Source organism: Pogona vitticeps, chromosome 3 (genome assembly GCF_051106095.1).
Source record: "Pogona vitticeps strain Pit_001003342236 chromosome 3, PviZW2.1, whole genome shotgun sequence".
Taxonomy (NCBI): Eukaryota; Metazoa; Chordata; class Lepidosauria; order Squamata; family Agamidae; genus Pogona; species Pogona vitticeps.
The window spans coordinates 187227834-187250226 of record NC_135785.1 but is presented as its reverse complement, the minus strand read 5'-3'; the positions used below and the strand labels follow the sequence as shown (position 1 = coordinate 187250226).

The 22393-nt window shown below is 38.0% G+C and overlaps 1 protein-coding gene across 5 annotated transcripts in view; it reads right to left on the bottom strand.

Annotated features, from left to right (window-relative positions):
* CNKSR2 (connector enhancer of kinase suppressor of Ras 2) overlaps positions 1 to 22393 on the bottom strand; it is a 234762-nt gene that overhangs the window by 134174 nt on the left and 78195 nt on the right. For 3 of the 5 annotated variants that reach the window (XM_020789172.3, XM_020789171.3, XM_020789175.3), the window contains exons 7-8: positions 8806 to 8865; positions 350 to 418 (exon numbers count right to left, since the gene is read on the bottom strand). The exons of 1 other annotated variant lie outside the window; for it this stretch is intronic. In XM_020789172.3, coding sequence (XP_020644831.2) covers positions 350 to 418; positions 8806 to 8865 — 129 coding nt within the window. The remainder of the gene's footprint in view (positions 1 to 349; positions 419 to 8805; positions 8866 to 22393) is intronic. One more of the 5 variants, XM_072994295.2, reaches the window with a different exon arrangement.

The following is a 22393-nucleotide window of genomic DNA, read 5'->3' as shown; positions in this document are numbered from 1 at the left end:
TTAATGCTACCAGACTAGTGAATTCAGGTAGACATTCAACTATCTGAATTTACTGTCAGAATATATCAGAGATCAGCAGATTTGTGCTTTCAGTCTGGTTCTCCCAGAATTTCCCAAGCACATATCTGCATACCTGTAGAATACATGACATATCTGTTAGTTTTAGAAATAGTTTCCTTGGAATAGTTTCCTTTCATATTATTTCTTAATATACAAAAATAACAAAATATTTTTAGAGATCTCTCATGCAAACACTAATAAAATTATGAAACATAAAACATTTGAACATATGCTGCTGATAAGCTAAAGTGTCTTAATCTCCAAGTGATACAGAATTAGTTATACATACCACAGTTTGGTGGTTAACTTGAATCACTTCATCTCCAGCATGGATTTTCTTACATCGATCTGCAGGTGACTGAATTTAAAATAAAAGAGATGATAAAGAATACAGTCCTTACTAGCTATCATCTCTCCTTTTGCAAAAGCAAGGTTGCTAAGCCATGCGCATTGTATTAGTTCTGTATATTTTCCAATAAGTAAAAGATTTATTAAAATATCTTTTGAAGTTTTAAAATATAAAGAATGCAACTGCTACAGCACAGCACAATGTCTTATCTAACAATATTAAAACTGGAATGTTAATACAGGAACAAGCCTGGAGACAACCATACGAAATTAAGAGTGTCCATCATACTGTGGCAGTGGCAGTGACCGTTTGAAATAGCCATGCAAAAAAAAAAAAGTTAGTTAAGTACTTTAGTCATTTCTAGTAACCTTAACTATTTCAACAATTAAGTAACTTTCCTTCACGGGAGGGGTGAGGAAATCAATCAGCTCAAATGGAAAACCTCCTAAACTTAAATGACAAACCTCCTTCACTGTTGCAGCAGAGATGAGCTTTGTAGCAAATGATGCTTATTAAAGACCATTGGTGGCATGTTGATTAAGAATGACCAATCTCTCAAACAAGATTTCGGTCTCAACACTGACCCTAGCTTCTTTTGTCTAGAAGATTAAACTAAAGGGGTAAAATATGTATTCATATAATATATGAAAACCATACCAGTCATTTTCTGACTGTGCTTCAATAAACACTGGGGTGCCTTGGAAGCTTATCAGGGATTCCTCAGTGAAAACATAGCTAATGGCAACGAATTATGCAAACAGTGTTCTTGAAGCATCATTTGCTGCACTAGGACTTCCGTAATTCTGCAGAAGGAATGTGCTGCACATCATTTGCAGCCAGTGGGAGGCTCATTCAATAGACTGCCTTCCTACAGTAATCATTCTCAGAGAAGAGTATCGCAAGTGAATCGGGCAGCAGCTGGTGGTAGTCACAACTTCTACCATGGAAAAAGAGGGCTCAGAAATGGGGAGTATAAGTAGGTCCATCAACCACTGTGAAGGAAAATTGTATTTATATTTGTTGGTATGTTTTGCATGCATGAACTTTTATGTAAAATATGTGTTTTTCAGAGCATTTAGAGAGAGATGGTACAGATATACAAGATCTAGATCTAAATCTGGAAACCTAGCTGTGCTGTGCTGTGGCTGTTATGAAAGATAAGTTTCTTCTGGGGAGAAACAAAAGAAGCACAAGCTTCTTATGCAACGACTGCAACAGTCGTTGCAGTGTGTTTTACATTTGATAATGACCTAAGAAACCTTGGCTAATATTGTAATATTCTGTAATACTGTAATATAGTGTAACATTGTAGTAATAAATCTTTATTTAAAACCAGAGTTACTGGCTGGAAGCTAAGCTGGGAAGTTGTAGCGAAGCTTCAAGCTTCAGAAACCAATACTAGAAAGTTTCAGGCAGAAGTACAAGAGGGAAATTCAGGAAGTAGTTCTTCGGAGAGAATAATCCTAGAAGACAATGGCAACAGAAAAAGCTGGAAGGAGATGGCTATACAGCATCCATTCCTGGGTCTGAGGGACTAACTGGAATGGAATGCAGAGAAATCTGGTCTGTGAAAAAAGCTGTTGAAAGCTCCTTAGCTGAGGAGGACTTTTACATGTCATGGACTGTAACCAAATATATCTAATCAGTAATTTGAGCAATCATAGCCTATAATTTGAGGAATGTCACCTTATTCCTTTGTGCAGATATAGTAATTCCTTCAATAAGCCTCTTAGTTTTGTTCATCTTGTTTCTAACGTTGATGCTAATCCTCTTCCTATGCCTTAGGAACTAGATTTGAGTCCTGTGAAGAACAGAAGATCTGTTTTCATGGTACTGGATAAAGGTATTACAGCTGAAGCATCATTCCCTAACTATGAGGTCTACTGGGAACTTTATCAACAACTTTGGCAGGGAATTACACAGACTTGGGCCACAAAATCATAACACAGAAATACATGGTTTTACTACAGCTTGTGCAAAGTGGGACTGTCCACACTGTAGCATAATTACAAGCACCCATAAAACCTCTAGAAGATGGTCACAAAACACTGAAGATTCTGTAAATCAAGGAGGGTGGTGTTCAGCCATCCCTATGAGCTATTCAAAAGCCAGCTGCTGTTATTGATCTTCTTCTATACTATACAAGGGAAGCACTGATGCATACTATTCATAGTAGACAAAAAGGGCACAAATGCCAACTTAAAAGAAATCCTAGAAATACTCCTGGATCATCTATAAAACAAAGAAATTTCCTAAGCAGTCATATCAGTATAGAAAAGGTCCCCACAATATGGCAAGTCTGAAAACCATTTGTATAAAACATTCTACAATTAAAATTGAAAATTTTCCACAAGTAATAAAGGTGTATATAATGTACCCCAAGTTCAAATCAATATATTTCAATAATATTTGAGAAGGCCCAAAATATAACTGCCATGAAGCTTATAAAATATTAATCTTAATCTAACAACACACACATTTCCTTTGTCAGAATGCTTTTTGATGGATAATCAGAATACAGAAAGTTCACATGTTGTTATTATAAAGCATTTATTTCAGCACCTACTGCTAAAGTTGTCCTGTAAAAACTGGATGATTTCTAAAAATGCAGCGATAATACAGAACAGTGAGGATACAACACAAAGTTAAGCACTTCGAAGCTTAAATGATTCAACAGGAAATTTGGAATGCACTAACATCTTCAAGTTAAAATAACGGAAGTTTAACTTTGGGTGGATTGTATCCTCGATATAGACTGGACTAAGTTTGTAGATTAAAATGTAATATTTTTGTATTCAAAAGACACTGAAGCATCACCAGACCCTACTGAAATTAACCAAACTAAATCAAACAGCTGAATTCTTACTTTTAAATAGTGGGCTGCTATTCAATTCAGTATCTTAAGCAAAGCACACAAAGCAAAGCACACTGATTATATACTGGCCATTAACACTTAAAGCACTCTCTGAGCAGTTTACAATTTAATTATGCAGGCTAAACATTCCCCACCCGACCTCCAGGAAGCTGGATACTCAGATTACCAACTTCTGAGGGATGGAAATCTGAGTCATCCTCGAGTTGGCTGCCTGGGATTGAACTCAGGTTGTGATCAGACTCTTGGATGCAGTACTGCAGTTTAACCACTGCCCCTTGAGGCTCCTTCTTTGTATAATACTTGTTTCAGCAAAAAGATTCTCACGGCACTATAATGACCAACAAGATCCATTTTTTCAGATGCTACAATGCAGAAAAACATTTGCCAACCTCCCCCCCTCCAAAAAAAAACCCACCACTTGTCAGTTTATAATGTGTTACAAAAGTCTCTATTGGCTTTTACTGCAGAGGATTGCAGACTAACGTGCCTGTTTCCCTGGATTATTTGTATATACTTCAGTCACAGTGCATTTCCACATGAATAAACAGTTTTGAACAAAAAAGCACACCTTTTGATTTTTAGCTTATACATGTGAGCATTGCCTCAGAGGCAAAGTACTCTTCTCTGAAGACTCTTTCTATACTGTATACTTTTTAAAAATTATCTAACATCTTATTATTCAAGTGAGTCTTATTGATTAAAACTGTTTCAAATCAGTTATACTAGTAGACTGGCTATAAACTGCAGTATTCATCACATGCACACATATAAATACATGTTCCAAAAATAACAAATATTAAAACTCAGAGTATGCCTCTGGCCCATTCTGTCTGCTATCACCAAACAGATAGTTCTGTGGGCTGTAAGTTGTTTGAGGGTTTCATGGGTTCCTCTCAAAGGTCTAATAATAATTTTTTCCAAAGACAGCTCTCAATACATATTCTTGTCATTTATTCATTCCATGCACCATGCAGAATTGTTCCCATTTGCTTCACAAATGACAAAATAATACAAAAATGTAACTGAGCAAAAATTTATTTTGATAGCTCATAACAGAAAACCTTTACTTCTGTGTAACAAGCTCATAGGCTGAAATCCTGTTCACACCAGCTATGCTGTACTGATGCCTAAGAATTTGCACAGGGAAAAGGTCTGTGTTGGATTCGTTTTAGGTCCTTTCAAGTGGTGCCTCATTTGTTCTTGGGTCTTTCAGGTGCAGGTCCCTTTATCAAACTTGAAACAGACTGGCTCTTTTAGGTTCAGGTTCTATCTGATACTCATCCAAAAGCTCTAAAGAACCCTTAAAATACTATTAAATACTATTATAAAGCAGGGATGAGCTGGGCAGTAAATTATGAAGTATAATTTAAAAAAACACACACCCATGCACACACATACACACACTCAGGGGGAAAATGGCAAAATAAAACATACACACACCATCCTTCTTTTTTTAAAAAAAGGCAAAAAACACGAAAAACTACGTACCATCTCCTCTCCCATTAACTAATAAAAAAGCATGGTACGAACATGCAAATAAAGGCAATAATATAGTCAATGCTATACCAAATGCCACACCAAAACAAACAGAATATGGGGAGATTTCTCTTCTCCTACTATTGCTCTATCTTCTCTCCTCTTCCTTGAGTCCACCACTAGCATGCAGTAGCGGCCAGTAAAAATAATCCAAGAAAAGGGAAAGGGAAAAAATAATCCAGGAATCAAAGCGGGAGAGGGGATCCAAAAATAGTCTCAAGAAGGTATGCTCGTACCACAGGCAAGACTGCCTGGCAGCAGTAGAATATATAATCCTAAAAAGTGAGGGAGGGCATTAAAAATGCATAAAGGATCCATAGGGACAGAGAGCACAATCACTGAGCTCACCAGCACACAGATCCCACCCACAAGGAAGGACTGAAGAAAAAAGATTCCAAGTAATCCAGGCCCTTCTACAACTCAAAATTCCATCTCTTGGATGTTTTAATTGGCAGCTGACAGCAGCCTTCATTACATTGTTTGATTAAACCTTGCTCAGGCAATTTAACAAATAGAAGGTGAAGGAAAGGGCAAATGAAAGAGGGAAAGATGAACAAAAATCAAATGTTCTGTGATCCTCTTTTTCATTCAAATGAAGCATTCAGATTTCAGAGGCTGTCTTTCAGAATGTAACAAAAGAATCACAAAATGAAAATGAGAGCCTTTTTCTCTTTTGTGGCAACCTCAAAGTCACATCCCTATTAATGAGTCACAGCGACTTTCCAGAAATAAAACATTTTCAATCCCCCCTTGAAGTTCCTCAGGGTCCCAAGGAATCCCCTTTGTTGTGAGGGAGTTGTTGGGAGCCATTGGGACAAGGGAAGTCTTTGCTTTCTGAAAATTGGTGGTGGCAGTAAAGTCACTGCAGTGGTAACATGATTTTCAGAAATTAGAGACTCCCCCTACCCCCAACCTATGGCTCCATATAGCTTCTCTATGATGAAAGCCACTCAGCTCGGTCCTTGGGACCTTTGGGGAAACCAGAAATTAGCCTTATGTAGCATAACTTACAGAAGAGCATTTCAGCCAAGAAGTCAGAATGAAACATGGTAGAGAAAGGCCATACAAATATCCTGACTTGGGAGTTGTCTATTTGTTTTCGAAATACTGCAACTGTCATTCTGACATAAATAAGCTTAGTTATACAGGAACACTTTAGGACAGCATTTGCTTCAAGCAACTACATCCAATCCTGTCAGACTACAATCACTAAAGACTGTGCAGTAACTATTAATACCAAATTAGAAAGACCTATCTTTATTTTCTCCCAAATAAACATGATTTCTGAAGAGATGTCACAAATTAAAATGATTGTTTTTTTTTTAAAAAAAAAGATTCACAAGCACTATAGATCAAACAACACCGACAGCAATAACCTACAGACCTCTATGCCTTTGAAACAGGCAAATGAGCAGAAGGCCTTATAATATGTATTACTATAATATGGTTACTGTTCACAATTTAAAGAAGTAAAGTGGCCAATGTGTGGAAAATACAGTGGTGCCTCGCATAGCGATGTTAATTCGTTCCAAAAAAAACATCGCTATGTGAAACCATCGCTATGCGAAACACCATTTCCCATAGGAATGCATTGGAAACCGGTTAATCCGTTCCAATTGGAACGGATTGCCGTTGTTAAGCGAAAAAACCCATAGGAAACATCGCTAAGCGAAACAATGTTTCCTCCATTGGAATGTATTGAAGCTGACTCAATATATTTCAATGGCTTTGCGAAGTCAATTTTTGCAAAATTAAGTGTGTCATAAAAGGGTCAAAATGGTTTTAAATGCTTGGATTAGCTTCTGCACCCTCTAAAACGGATGCAAAAGTTAATTTGGCTTTGATCTGACTTTTCGTTAATTTATGGTGAATTTTTCCCCCCCAACTTTTGACAGCTGTCAAAATCTGACAGCTCCATTATTTCCTATGGGGGAAGAAAAAATTCACAAAAAATTAGCGAAGACTCAGCAACTGTTCTAAATGCTTGGGTTCGTTAGAGGACCCCCTAAGTCATGTGCAAACCTGATTTGGCTTTGATCTGAACTTTCGTTAATTTTTTGTGAATTTTTTCTTCCCCCATAGGAAAGCATGGAGCTGTCAGATTTTGACAGGTCCATTGGTTCCTATGGGCCGGAAAAAAAAATAACCATAAATTAACGAAAAGTCAGATCAAAGCCAAATCAGGTTTGCACATGACTTAGGGGGTCCTCTAACGAATCCAAGCATTTAGAACCATTTTTGACCCTTCTAAGACACTTTTTTAATTGAAAAAAGAAACATCGTTAAGTGAAGCAGGGGACCTAAAATCGCATTCGTTATGCGAAGCATGGTCCCAAACTTCGCTAAGCGAAAATTGCCCATAGGAAACATCGTTATACGGTGCATATTATTTTCTAAAAAAACACATCGTTATGCGAATTCATCGCTAAACGAGGCAATCGTTAAGCGAGGCACCACTGTATTCAGCTTAGTTGTAAGTTTGTCACTCTGCAGCTGTAATGATTTGTGTGGTTCTCCACCCACACACCAACTAACAAAGGGCCTTAATAAAGCACATGGATCAACCATGTGGATGAGATGCAATGAAAACCCAGACAATCTGGAAGTTAGGTTGCAAGGTTTTGTTATTCATCCAAGTAGCTTCTTGAGTCCCGGACTGAAGAAGACACTTGGATAACTAGTAGAGGTGGGGGTATACGAATACTCCCCCAAAGGTGGAGGTAACAAGAGTGTGCTGCTGCGGGCTCCACACTCTCTTCCTATCAGTCCAGAGCTCACAGTGGATTAGCCAGTCTTTGACCTATCAGAGAGGCTCATCATCCCACCTCCTGCCAGGAGTGGCTAATCCTCCACGAGCTCTGGAGCAATAGGAAGAGAACCCAGAGCCTGCATCAGGGTTCCCTCATTATCTCCACCTGTTGAGGGGGTGTAATTCATATTCGTATACAAATACGAATACCCCCATCTCTAATGAGCAGTGAAACATTTCAACCTAACAAGAAAGAAGTCCAGTTTCTATGACTCAACTTCTAGATAACCTCACTTGGATGACTGAGAATCTTCACAGATATAAAACTCAGACAGATTTGTCAGTGTGAGGCACCTTCCATTCCTACAGTTTTAACAAAGTTGTGATTAAAGAAGTAGAGGATGTGTGTGAGTGTATGTGCACACATTTGGACAGATTCTGGATTATGTGTGTTAACTAGGCACTCTCCTGCAGTCATTAAGATGAAAAGAATGAGTACAGGTAATTTTAGTGAGTTGAACTTTATTATCTGGAGGAGAGGACCTTTTTTTCTGTTGGACTATGGGAAAAAGGACCCTCTATGCTAAGTTTATTATTAGAGTTGGACCTCTAATGTGTTACTGCCTGGTTTCTTCTAAAGAGGATAGTATCTATGCTTTCATGGAAGCTGAAATATTAGTGTAATGGGTGTCAGGAGCACAACTTCTTCACACATACACACCTCCATGAAAAGAACAAATGTCTAAGATTTCTCAAGCACTTTTAAAGGTATAATATGTACACTGTGGCATTAGGCTCTAAGACCCAAGTCAAAAAAATCAAGAAGAGAAAAATTCTATCATTTATAAGAGATTTTACTACCTTAACATATTTTATTTCCAGCAAAAAAAGCAAATAATTAAGATGGAAACAGAATTAATTGCACCACTGAAATCTCCAGCGCAAAATATTATGCATATTTAAAACTTCTATTTTTAATTCACGGCAAAATAGGAAAGCAAGACATTTTCCTTTCCTGAACAAGATCAACAATTCCAAGACTATACTTACAGACAACTTTCCTACTAGTTTAATACAAGTTCTTTCAAGATCCCCCCCCCCGTGCAGCCCATCCTCCCCCAAACATGCTTGTCCTTTGCATTTAACACACAGGTATGCAAGCAAGGGAGGAAGCATAATCCAAAATTAGGGTGAAAAAGGCTCCAGACCTCACCAGACTTCATTAACAATACTTACATTTTCTGTTGTCCCAGTAATAACATGGAGACCATCATATGTTGATTTAATGTACATACCCTAAGAAAAAGACATCATGGGAAAGAATTTGTAAAGCTTTTGAAAACCATTACCATCCAACATACACTTGTCACCTATTTAACAGCTATCAGCTAAAAAGTATTTGAATGGTGCCACTGACACATGCTACTAGCATACTCTGAATAAAAAAGTATTTATATCGTAAGAAAATATCCAGAATTGTATGTCTTTCAATGGTTGTGGTAGCTTTCTCCAATTGCAACAGATTAGAATGTAATAGCCCATTATCTAGATGAGTAATGCAGAGACATGAAGACTACCCCAAAGTACAAGGAAAATATAGAAATTAACCACCTAACGGAACTATCCAAACGTGTTTCCATGCAGGATAATATGCATATAACTAGAGAGTGATCTAATTTTATAAACAGAATTCACTGGTATTCCTTCATGAACACTAAAGGCAATCAACCAGAGAGGCAAATGTAAAACTGCACTAATCCAAAGCATACATACTTTTCAGCTCAATCCAACATACCAAATTGCGAAAGGTTAAGCTACAATGCCACTGATTTCACTAACAGTGATGGAGATAATATCTTAACTGCTGCATCTTTAACAAACCAGTCTTCGGGGAAGAACACTAGCAAACAAAAAACAATAGTAATGAGCCCAGCTTTACAAGATTGTAACTGGATTAGATAGCCTCCTCAGTAAGGTAATTTATAAAAATTCATATGGTTCAGAATGCTGGATTTTAAACAATGTTTTCATTGGAATTCATATATATTTAATAAAACAGAAGAATTTAGCATATTTGTACTTGCTAAGAAGAAAAATATTATTCTGCAAGGATTATAAATTTAATCAATTAACGATGGATGCAGCTTACAATAACCAATTGATTCCTATGGATAGATGTTGCAATTAAATTAGATTCACAAAATAAAACATTCTGATCTGTCAAAATAGTTTTTTAATTAACCAAGACATCTTAAGTTATGTTTTAGAACAATCATAGTTTACAGTAAATTTCATATGTCTCATATCCACACAGTGTATCCTATTTTTCCCAGGAAAATATATTTTTAATCTATTTTTCCCAATTAAATAAAGTCAAGTAGTTGTTGCTTTGCAGTGAAAGGTTGTTTTATTTTTGAGAATTCGCTACCTTCACACACACACACCCAATTTACTCTATCCTTACAGTCTTACAATTTCTAGCAGAGTGTACAGAATAGCCGTATACTGCAATAGGCTTCCACTGATATCTTCTACAAAAACTTGTTACACAGTATTTTCTGTCTAAGAGATGGATAGATTGTATTCTCGAAGGCTTTCACGGCTGGGATCTGATGGTTGTTGTGGGTTTTTCAGGCTCTTTGGCAGTGTTGTGAAGGTTGTTCTTCCTGACGTTTCACCAGTCTCTGTGGCCGGCATCTTTAGAGGACTGTAGTAGGAACTCTGTCCATGCTCTATTGCTGTTTGTTGGATAGCTATAAATACTCAACTATCCAACAAACAGCAACAGAGCATGGACAGAGTTCCTACTCCAGTCCTCTGAAGATGTCGGCCACAGAAACTGGTGAAACGTCAAGAAGAACAACATTCAGAACATTGCCAAAGAGCTCGAAAAACCCACAACGACCATCAGATGGATAGATTATTTACCTGTAACTATAGGTTGTTGTTTTTTTTGAGCAGTCATTTGTGAATTCACTCACTGGGTACTCTTAGTGCTTCCATAACAATCCTCAGAAACGTCTAGAAATAGGTAACACCAAAAGACTCCACCACCACCCCTTTAGTAGGCATGCTCTCTCCGTTGGTCCTCCTCAGTTCTCCATCATCCACTGCTGACCACAAGAGTGTGTGTGTGTGTGTGTGATATATAGAGATGAGAGGAGGGAGGGAATGTGTGAATTCACAGATGACCATGCAAGGAACTAGTTTCAGATAAATAACTTGTCCTTCTTAATTATGGTCTCTGGGAGTCACGCATTGGATAACTAGCTAGCTCACTTGCTCAGTGAAGGGTTGTTACATCAGTAGAGATAAGAGGACAGCTCTTCCAAAGGAGGCATCGAGTTTAGCTCTCACTTCCAGATGACAGTGCCTCACAAATGTCAACAGTCACGACTGTGTGGTGGCTCTGCAGATATCCAGCAAATGAACACCACCCAGGAATGCAACAGAAGTAGCAATCACACTCATGGAGTTCCTGTGGAGGATATCAGGCAGTGGCTTATCTCTCAATGGGTAAGCCAAGGTAACAGCAGTCACTATTCATTTTGACAAACACTGGGGCAAGACAGATTGGCTCTACTTGGGAACCTGGTAGCAGACAAGGTGTTTGACCATCTGCCAAAATTGTCCAGTCTGTGAAATGTAGGAAACCAAAGCCCTGCACACATCCAGGGATTGTAGGGCTCTCTCCAAGTCCAGTGTCAGAGATGGAAAGAAAATAGGCAAAACTAATGGCTAGTTAAGGTGGAAGTCCAAAACTGCTTTAGGTAGGAATAAGTCAGGAAACACCTTTATAACCTTTATAAAACTGCAGAGAAGAGGGATTGTGTGTCAATGCACACAGCTTGCTAGCCATCCATGCCAAAGTTATGGATGACAGGAAGACCATCTTGAAGATCAACAACCAGATATTTGCCAAGGCCAAAGGCTCAAAAGGTGGACTCTTAAGTTGATGGAGAAACAGAGTGACCACGGAGAAGCCAGAGCCTGAACAATCAAGTATAAGTTGTTAAGGCCCTTAGAAAATTCTTGACCATCTCCACTTCCAGTCGGCTCATATGGCAAACAGATCCAGTTGGGGGCTCCTGAACTGTGAACAAGAGTGAGCAAGACCCTGTTGGGGAACTGTCGCTGGTGAACCCAAGTCCTTTGCCGATGCAAGGCTTCTGTCAGTCCATTGTTCTTCCCTGTCACAGGAATAATCATGGGGAATATGTACGTCAGGACACGCCAATCCCATAGTTGTATGATAAGGCAGAGGAGAGATTGAGTGTGAGCTGCTCTGTTTATGTGATAAATGGTGACATTCTATCCACTACACCACACTGGGAATCAGTTACATAAAAACAGGCAACCATTAAGTCCACCATCACAACCCAAACTCTCTTCTCTAATAAGGGTAGTATAAGCACCAATGTCACCATGCAAAACTTCTGGGACGGATGTAGGAGTTAAAACCCTTGAGATCTAGAATTGCAATTAACACCCCCTTCCCATCTCTCTTTGGGACTGTGAAGTACTGACAATATAAATCACAAATGCTTGAGGCCAGGGTGGGCTGGTATTATGGTATCCTTCTGGATTAACTTGAATTTTTTTTTCAAAGTCTCTGGTGGTGGTGTGACATGAACATGGTCTGTCAGAAGGAGAGTGGAAAATTCCATGGTATAGTCCTGCGTGATGATGGGCAGGACCCAATTATTTGTAGCAATGAAGCACCAGGTGTTGAGATAAGGTGCAAGAGAAGAAGGGTAGGGAGTGGAAAGGGACATGACTCAGCTCTTAGTCTTGGTAATGAAAGAATCAAAACACCTGCTTGGGCTTTTTTTCCAATCTTTTAGGTATTGTGGACAAATTGAACTGAAAATGAGATGTGGAAGGCTAGCTGAACTGCACAGATGGCTGAGATGATTTGTGAGCCCTGTCGATTAAAGGCTTGAAGGAATGTTAAGGTTGAGAACGCTGCCACTGCGGTTTATACTGGCTTTGCTGTATTTCTCTTTTTGTACAGGTTCTCCATCACATCACCAGTTTTTTTCATTGAAAAGGCCTTCCCTGTCAAAGAAACTATTCTTGATGCAAGTGCAAGATTCTTCCAAAATCCCTGTCAATCTGAACCAAACATAGTGATGGAGAACCACATGGTTTTTGCTGTGCATGATGCACTGAGTAGACCTGGTGAGCAGCTAAGGAGAGAGCCTCCTGCTGGAAAGTCAGAGCCAGAATTCTCTTGATCTCTGGTAAGCAATTCAGTTTCTCTCAAAGAAAATGGTGATAGGCCTGGCAGTTCACCACTCTAATACCCAGTGGGGTGGTCAGTGAGATCCATCTTTTGCCCATCACTGTTGACAAGGGTGGTATGCTTTCATTCTTTACATTGGGTCTGGACACATAAGAGACTTAGGCCTCAGATGTTTAAAAAAGAACTGAGCCTCCTCGTCCTACACCATGTAAAGGTTCTCAACCCTTCAAGATGTTGGAGGCAGGGTAAAAGATTTCTGCCACGACTCCTCAAGAATAGACAGCAGGAGTAATAACTGGATCAGGGGAGCAGTATTTAATTGAATCAAATAAAAGGGTTAACCCAGAGGTGATAGCCTCTTGATATCAATCTAAAGGGACCTCACCATCCACAACATGAGTCACCCACATTTGAGTCAGGAGAGGTCACAAAAGACATCAAGTCCAGTGATAACTTATCCTTCTCCTCTTCCAAAGAGGAAGTATTACATGCACAGGTATTACCCTGTGCTGTCTTTCAGGTTGCTAGAAGCAGCAGTCTCCACTCCTGAGTCAGGGCAGTTTGGGTTCTTTCACTCCAACTGTTGATTCTGAGACTTCAAAAGACCTCAGTGCTGGTAGATGCTTTGGCTATTGCTCTCCCCTGAATATTGAGTCTCTGATGAAGATGCTGTACAGTGATGACTGCCTTGACAAGACCTGTCTTGGCCTCAAGATGGAGAAGAGGAGTTCTCACAATGCTGTTGTCCCAGTGTCAAGTTTTGTTGGTAGTGAGCATTCAAACTGGAAGGAGAGGGTGATACCCCATTGGTAAAATGGAGCTGGCCTATTGATGTTGAATACCTGTCAGCATCAATAACATCATCCTGTAGACAGGCGTGCAGTAAGTGACATGCCCTGTGGACATTGACAAAGAGTAAAGAGTATGGCCATTCAGCCCCTGGAAAGAAGTGCAATGGGGGTATAGAAAGTAAAGAGGAGCAGAAGTTATCTCTCTCTGAGCAGAGGTCACCACAGATGGGGAACTGAAAATCCTATAGTGCGGACTTGCTTCTGCACTGTCTGTTGATAGGAAATCTAGACCAAGTGGTCAGTCTAAACTGCCACTTATCATGACTAGACTGAGGTTCCCAAATCATCTCAGCCATCTGTGCAGTTCAGCTAGCCTTCCACATCTTATTTTCAGTTCAATTTGTCCACAATACCTAAAAGATTGGAAAAAAAGCCCAAGCAGGAGTTTTGATTCTTTCATTACCAAGACTAAGAGCTGAGTCATGTCCCTTTCCACTCCCTACCCTTCTACCCTTGTACCTTATCTCAACACCTGGTGCTTCATTGCCACAAATAATTGGGTCCTGCCCATCATCACACAGGACTATACCATGGAATTTTCCACTCTCCTTCTGACAGACCATGTTCATGTCACCAGCATCACTTGAACCAGAACTAAGAGAAAAGAATAAAAAGAAAGCTAAGCAAAATCTCTAAGATGTGTCTATCAACAAGAATCAAAGAGAGGAATGAGTTCTAGAATCTCCCTCTGTTTTCTCAGTGGCAGAAAAGAGAGAACTAAGGAGAGTAGTGGAGAGAGAAGGTGGAGTCTTTTGGTGTTGCTGAGCTCTAGATGTTTCTGATTATTCTTGCACATGCCCATAGAGTACCTAATGTATGATTCAGAAGGACCAAGATGAAGAAATATTCCCTCCTGCAATTTTCATGTTCTGCATATTAATATAACTACCACATTTTGTACTGATGCTTTGCTTCATTTTAATATTGCTTGTGACTTAGTAACTTCAATGCTCTCTGCTTTTGAAATGTTCAGAAACTTTAGGTGGTCCAGAATGAGGCAGGTAAAATGTTGACTAGAGCCAAATATTGGGAGCATGTGACTTCATTCTTATAACTTTATGGTCCTGAAAATTGTTTTAAAAGTCATGTTCAAAACGCTACTTTAAGTTAAATTGTTTTGATTATGCTATGTTGGAAACACTATCCTTCAGTACTAATTTGCCTATGCATTGAGATAGGCAAATTCTCTATAGCATACACAGTCTCTATTGCATCCCACCTCTATGGTATTATGCAGTTCTTATATGGGACTGGGCCTTCTCAGTGGTTATGTCTAGTGTGGAAAGTTGAAGTGAAAATTAGAGATGGGGGTATTTGTATTCGAACACCTCCACACAGGTGGACATAATGAGGGTCCAGCCCCCTGAGTCTGGACTGTCCACTCACCTTCCGCTGTTGCCGCGGGCTCTCTGCCCCCCTCCTATTGCTCCAGAGCTCACAGTCTGCAAGCCACTTTTCGACCTTACAGCGAGGCTTGTCCTCTCGCCTCCTGCCAGGAGTGGCTCTCAGATCGCAACGGTGGAAGGTGAGTGGATGGTCCAGCCCCAGGGGACTGGACCCTCGCTATGTCCACCTGTGTGGGGGTATTCATATACAAATACCCACATCTCTAGTGAAAATGCTCCAGACTTCAACATCCTTGACATAGCAGGCTTATTTCCTCCATCCCCATTACAGTTTTACTTCGCTTTGTAAAGACCTTTTTATTTCAGCTGCACGGCAATTTCTACTATGAAATCTGTAAACTGAAATTGCTGTCCTTTAGGAAAAAAAATTAATTGCTTGATTTAAAGGTAAAGGTTCCCCTTGACAGTTTTTGTCCAGTCGTGTTCGACTCTAGGGGGCGGTGCTCATCCCCGTTTCCAAGCCATAGAGCCAGCGTTTTGTCCGAAGACAATCTTCCGTGGTCACATGGCCAGTGCGACTTAGACACGGAACACTGTTACCTTCCCACCGAGGTGGTCCCTATTAATCTACTTGTATTTGCATGCTTTCGAACCAGTTGGCGGGAGCTGGGACAAGCGACGGGCGCTCACTCCATCACGTGGATTCGATCTTACAACTGCTTGGTCTTCTGACCCTGCAGCACAGGCTTCTGCGGTTTAGCCCACAGCGACTATGTTTCTAATTGATGGTTTTTAGTGTATTCTGCAAATTTCCTTGAGTGTTTCTCGAGAAACAGAAGTGCAGGTTTATTTGTTAAATCTTGTTAATAAATAAATAAACAATACAGGAACATGGCAGTCCTATATCCTTTCCAGACCAACTATCTGAAAGTTCATCATTTCTCATTTACAGTCAAAGACCACAGGATTAAAATTTAATTAATTATCCAATAATGATGATGATGATGATGATGATGATCAGGAATAGCATGCATATTTAACAGATACTTTGGTTTTAGGTTAAAACTTGTATCTGTTACATCATACCAGTCAATGTTTCTATAATTCTGACTGACTATGTTTGGTATTTTTGAATAATAATGGCATGCTGTCAAGTCATAATTCTGAGTTATGGTGATCCTTTTCAGTGTTTTCTAGATAGATAGTACTCAGAAGTGATTTACCATTCCCTTCTTCTGGGGGCATCCTGGGACTGTGCAGCTTGCCCAAGGCCACACTCCAGGAGGCACTAGGAGGCACCGTAAGGAACTGAACTCCCAAACTCTTGTTCTACATCCAGATACCTAACTCACTGAGCTCTCCATCATCCACAGGAAAAAGAAGAACATTTTCCATCTCCCTTCTCCTTTTCAGTTTCCCACATCCAAAATTTTACATAGACCAGAAACCAATAGATTGACACGGCTTCACCAAGTTTTAATCAGTGCAATTATGATGAGTTATAATAGACTGATTTTTCTCTATTATCTACCCAGTGAATTCAAGCTGAATTCCCTATGCAGCAACTTCTCTGACAACGAGGGGGGAAAAAGGGAATGTATTGTATGTTCAAAATGCAACACAAACACAATGGATCCAATTTGCAATTTGGTAATAGACTCAAGATGGCTGATGGAAAAAAAGAGAGTGAAATGCAATATCGACCGTAGCACCCTTACTGATTATGGTAGATATAGTTTCTTCTACAGATGGGATTGGTTTTGTTGCCATTACTGAAAATATACTATCATCTTGTCACAGAAAAGTTAGCTTTAAGAGGGAAGGTGAAACACGCACCTAGGGCTTAACTTTTAGGTAGTTCATTTTGGAATGGGGAGGAGCCAGGAGCCAGTCTTGGCTCAGCTACCAAATGCTGGAGAAGAAAGAGGAGTTTTGCTTCAGCTATAACCTACAATTGATATTGTTTCATTTTGTCCTTTTTTTCCATTCTGCTTACATATGAACACACTGTTTGACCTATTTTGGCCTGCGTGGAACAATAAACCATAGGATTCCAGCTCTATTAGGTTTTAAAGTCAGGTGTTTAGAGTTGGTTGTTTTATGCAGAAAGAGTTCCTAGTAAAAATGAATACACATAGAAGTAATTCTGTAGTAGGGGACCAGTATTTTCAATCAGGGTTATTCCCATTTTCAATAACATGACTCATGAGCTGTAAAATCACCATCTGTGTTATAAAAGCAAGCATATCCTGTTGTAAGTTATCAAACAACACCATAATAGGACTATTTACTAAGGATTATCCTCAGAGAGTACATGTAGAAAAAGGAAAATACTCAAACAAGAAAATTTGACTATCCAGTATGGCTGATGGTAACACATGTATCAGTTTTCAAAGCAATGTCATTAACTGCATTTTCCAGAAAGTGGTAAAGTTTTATGTTTTATGTCACTACTCGGAGAGCTAAACAGACATAAATAGATAAGAAATATTAAGTAAACTGGTCTATTCCAACAAGGGAAAATACATTCACTTGAGTAAAGATACAGGAGTTTAGGAGATGATCTCTACATGATTTTCCACAAATCCCAGAGACTTACTGCGGTTACGTATGTTAAGAAGAAACCTGCAAAATAAAGTCAGTTCATGCCACAAAATGTGTAAAATGTGATAAACAATGTCAGATATATATAACAGAATGTGTGTATTTTTAATTAAATATTACTTTTTATAATGTAATATTTTCTGGAACTAAAGACACATATTATTACATCTTTTTTACCAAATGAGAAGAAACAACCTCTGAGCATACATTCAAGATATAAATGGCCATGTTTCATCACAATGTGTCTCTAATATGTTGAGGCAAGTTCTGCATTCTGAAGAAGTGCACCATAAATATGCAAATTGTGTATCTTAGTTTAAGAAGCAGCATTTTGAACAGATGCTGTAGTAATTCCTAACAGGGATCTAGTAACTTAGACAATATTTACAAGTCTGACGATAACTTCATGAAATAGCTTTTATCCAAGTAACATCTAAAATCACTGAACTTCTTAAATCAAAAGAAAGTGGTGAATCTACAATATTTTACAGCAAAACATCTTATCTTTTTCAATACATTCAAATGAAAAAAACTTTTTCCTTTCATTGATTGATTTATTGATTGATTTAAACTATTTTTACCCCCACCTTTCTCCTTAAAAGGTGGCTTACAACAATTAAAAAACAATATTTAAAAGCTAAAAACAGTCAGTATATAAATATTTAAAAAGAATTAAACAAATATTATATTGAAATAGTCAATAAAATCAATACTAAAATACATTTAAAAATAACTGAGCACAACAATCCATTTTAAAAAACCCTCTCAGGCTGCCAGCCACTAAGGACAATCCTATTGTGAAACTAACTCTTACTTCACAAATACTGTACCAATGTGAAACACTATTTTTGATATTCCAATGATAATCTCAAAATGAACAGAAAATATTTCAAGATGTCTAATGCATAATTTTAACATTTAGAATGTTCAGCGCATTACTACAGGAGAGACATGTATATTTACTCTTATCAGTTTATTCAATCATATATTGAATGGCAGAACAGGATTTCTTGATGAAAAGTTATATTTTTAGTTGTTGTTACTACTGTAAGGCCGGTATCCTTTGTCACTTGAAACGCCCTACTACTTCCAAAGCTCTGCTGGTTCACAGTAAGCCAGACAAGACAAGAGATGGGGGAGGGTCTTGACTTCTGATCTCTTCCACTGTTTTCGTTTGTTCTCCTCTGTTGATCTCAACAGGACAGAAAATACGTATGGCAGTTCTACGATGCTACAGGTGGGGAGATCCAAACATAGAGCCACTTAGGAAAACACAGGAACTTTGGATCCAGTGGATTTGAGGTATCCTTACCCCAGAAAGTGACATTTCATGGGCTACCACTATGAAAAATACCACAGGCAGCAAATCTATGCCCACTAAGGGTTTTTAAAAAATGCATAACAATGCATGCCAAGTGCATTAAGCATTAAGCATTAATACAATTCTCATAACCTGTACTGCTTTCAATTTCATTTCTTTCTGTCTTGTTTATCTTTGAATCCATGAGTATAACCCATCATGCATTTCACAAAAGTTTCCTTGAGTCTCATTTTTGGAGAAGAGAGCAGAATACAAATTTGATAAATACACAAATGAATACAGGGCTGTACAAATCTTCACTGGCATCTCTGCGGCTATAAACTAACATATGTAGATACCGCTACAAATTTTTTTTTAATGGGATTGCATCATAAATAACCCTCTGTTGTCTCTTGGGATGTGACTCGAGGGTATGAAACATTTATCTGTTTTTCTGTGGCTTCAAGTAAGATGTTTAACTGCTATTTTTTACACTCAGGAGGGAAGATTATGATCAAAATACAATAGATCTGACACATTGTTAAAGGGTTCTACTCTATAACACCTTTATTTTTAAAAAATTGTGTTAATTTTCTATTAAAATTTGACAGTTTACACAATTTTTAAAAAAAAATCATGGAACTAAGATTGGGGAAATTACTTTTTAAGAACGGTACATAAATCTACAAAAAATTATCCTACATTTTCACTTCTTATAAATTTAACTTTTTGGGGTGACGCCTCTAAAAATATTGGCACACTATTTCTTACTTTGTTCTTTTTTTATGAGGTAGATCGATAACTGCTGAGAGCAGTTATATATACATTTATATAAGCTATATATTTGTATATAAGTTATAAAAATTATACAAGGTTTTAAAAGTATATTGTTACCATATGGATCCACTGACAGTATATGTTGTCCAATAAAACGGAAATATTGCAACAGGATTAAATGCAGCAATAGCTTCTAATTTAATAATAGTAACAAAAATTGGAACTGTTGGAACTGAAATCTCCAAATATACCACCGATAGCTAGCTGGATTATAAAACAAGAAAATAAAACCCAATTAAACTAACAAATCTAACACAAGGAAAGCCAGATTTATAATTGTTTCAAATTCAAATCAAAGGCAGCTTCAAATGAGTATGTTTATATCATTTTGGAATATAGCTTGGCCAAAAGAATGCTACGAATATACCATAAGGATAAAGTAATTGTCATATTGTCAATTTAGTACAGTGGTGCCTCGCTTAGCTATCACTCCATTGAGCGACGAAATCACTTAGCGATGGGGTTTTGGCCATCGCAAGAGTGATCACTTAGCAATGGTCCCTATGGGGAAAAATCGCTTTGCGATCATCACGGGGAAGCGATCACCGCAAAGCCCCCAGTTTCGGCCAGCTGATTGGCGGTTTCAAAATGGCTGCCGGAAAAACAAAATGGCCACCCGCTGTGTTGCCTCGCTTTAGAGGCATCGAAAATGGCCACCCCTATGGAGGATCTTCGCATAAGGTTAGTTTTTAAGCCCATAGGAATGCATTAATGGAGTTTTAATGCGTTTCTATGGGCTTTTTTATTCTGTTTAGCGATGAAATCGCTTAGCAACGTTTTTCCGGTAACGGATTAACGTCACTAAGTGAGACACCACTGTATTTTAAGTAGACACCTTATATACAGTATAATGTGTTCCGCACTCCTCCATTTTAATAATTTGTTTTAGAAGTTATTTTCATTTTGAGTGATGTACCACCAATGAAGAAATGAACCTGAAAATACAGTCAATAATTGTTCTTGTCATCCCTCAGAAATAGATTATACACTGTTAGTTTTCTTAGATCTCTCAGCAGCTATTGACACAATTGACTATGGGGTATTAAGTATATTGTCAAACTTGGCATATGAGCTTCTCTTAGCATGGAATTCTGGCAGTGGTGATGACAGATTCCTATTTACCTGGGGACTTCTCTTTAAAAATCCCACCTAATTTTACACAGTTTATTCGGAATATTTACTTTAGGCATCCAACTGGATATCATTGTTCTGAGATTCCAAATAAGGTTTTATTAACAAGATGATAGATACTCAATTTCATCTTTCGTATCTAGCAGTGAGTCCTGCAGATGACACAGAAAATTAAATGCAGGCCCTGACAAATACTGAATCCATGCAAACTAATATAATTATGCTTGGTAGGTTTCATAATCTAACGGGAGTGAAGACAAAATACCTTGGGGGATTCCCGGATCCTACAACAAACTGGTGGAAGAGATAAAATTTAACTTGCCATTAGAAGTCTGTTGCTTCCTCTACAGGAAGTCGGCAGGCAACTAAATAGACAAGTACTTACATATTAGCAATGCTTGTCAAATTCATATTCCTAGCAATACAGATGGCACAAATACATATCGCATTATAATAAAACCAATGATGCAAAACCTCTTCGTTCCTAGCCAACAGATCAACTTTTATATCAACACCCTGCTGAAAAACATGTATAAATTGGTCAGATTTAATGACTCTTCAAGCTTCTTAACACTCTTCTTGTCTGATTTTTAAACATTCCGCAGGCTTTATCTTTTCCCAGGCTTTGTACACAGCTTATGAATTTCTTATAAATTAGTCATTGATCACAGCATATCTCCTGAAGTATGCATATTATACTAAGTTATCTAATGACACATATCTTTAATATCTCAAATGATACACTAAATTAATACAGCCTGAAGTATTTCTGAGAATTACATAACAGATTGTTTTCCATATTTTAAAATGCTAAAATGTGTTAAGAAAAACCCTAATCAGCTTGCTCATTTTCTTGATCTCCTCCAACATTTCTCTCTCATTTATTCTTTCATTTATTACCTGAACAGAAACTGTGAAAATTTTTAACAATATTCCTTCACTCCTCCTTTCTATTGTTCTTGTTCTTACTTGTGACTCTCTTTTGCTTTATCTGACTTTGTTGCCTATGTGTTCTTTTTATTAAGCATCTTCTTCTCTGTAATTATTTCCCACCTGCTGTCAGGAATTCTATTTTGGAATCAGTAGAAATATATAATTTAGATTAAACAAAAAAGTTTTGTTAAATGGCCTCTTTGCTTACATATCTTATAGAAGGTTTGCTGGAAGAATCTTGAAAAACTGAAAAAAATGTACAAGTATATCAAGGTTTGAAAAGTCAGCCATTTAGACTTGTATAATAACCATTATTGAAAACAACAAGTAATTCATTAACAGGATACTCATTACAACTCATTCTTTTAACAGAAATTTAAAATATGCAAATGTGTTTCAGGAAACAAGTTACACTGAGACCTGCTTTGTAGGATAAAAATGCAGTAAAAGAAGGGAATCATATATAGCTGAGTTGGTAAAAACCCCGAAAACCTGAAAATACACTGAATGTGTTATGCATCTGTGCAATTCATAAAGTCCTATTAAGAGACATAACATCCTATTAAGTTTCATTAAA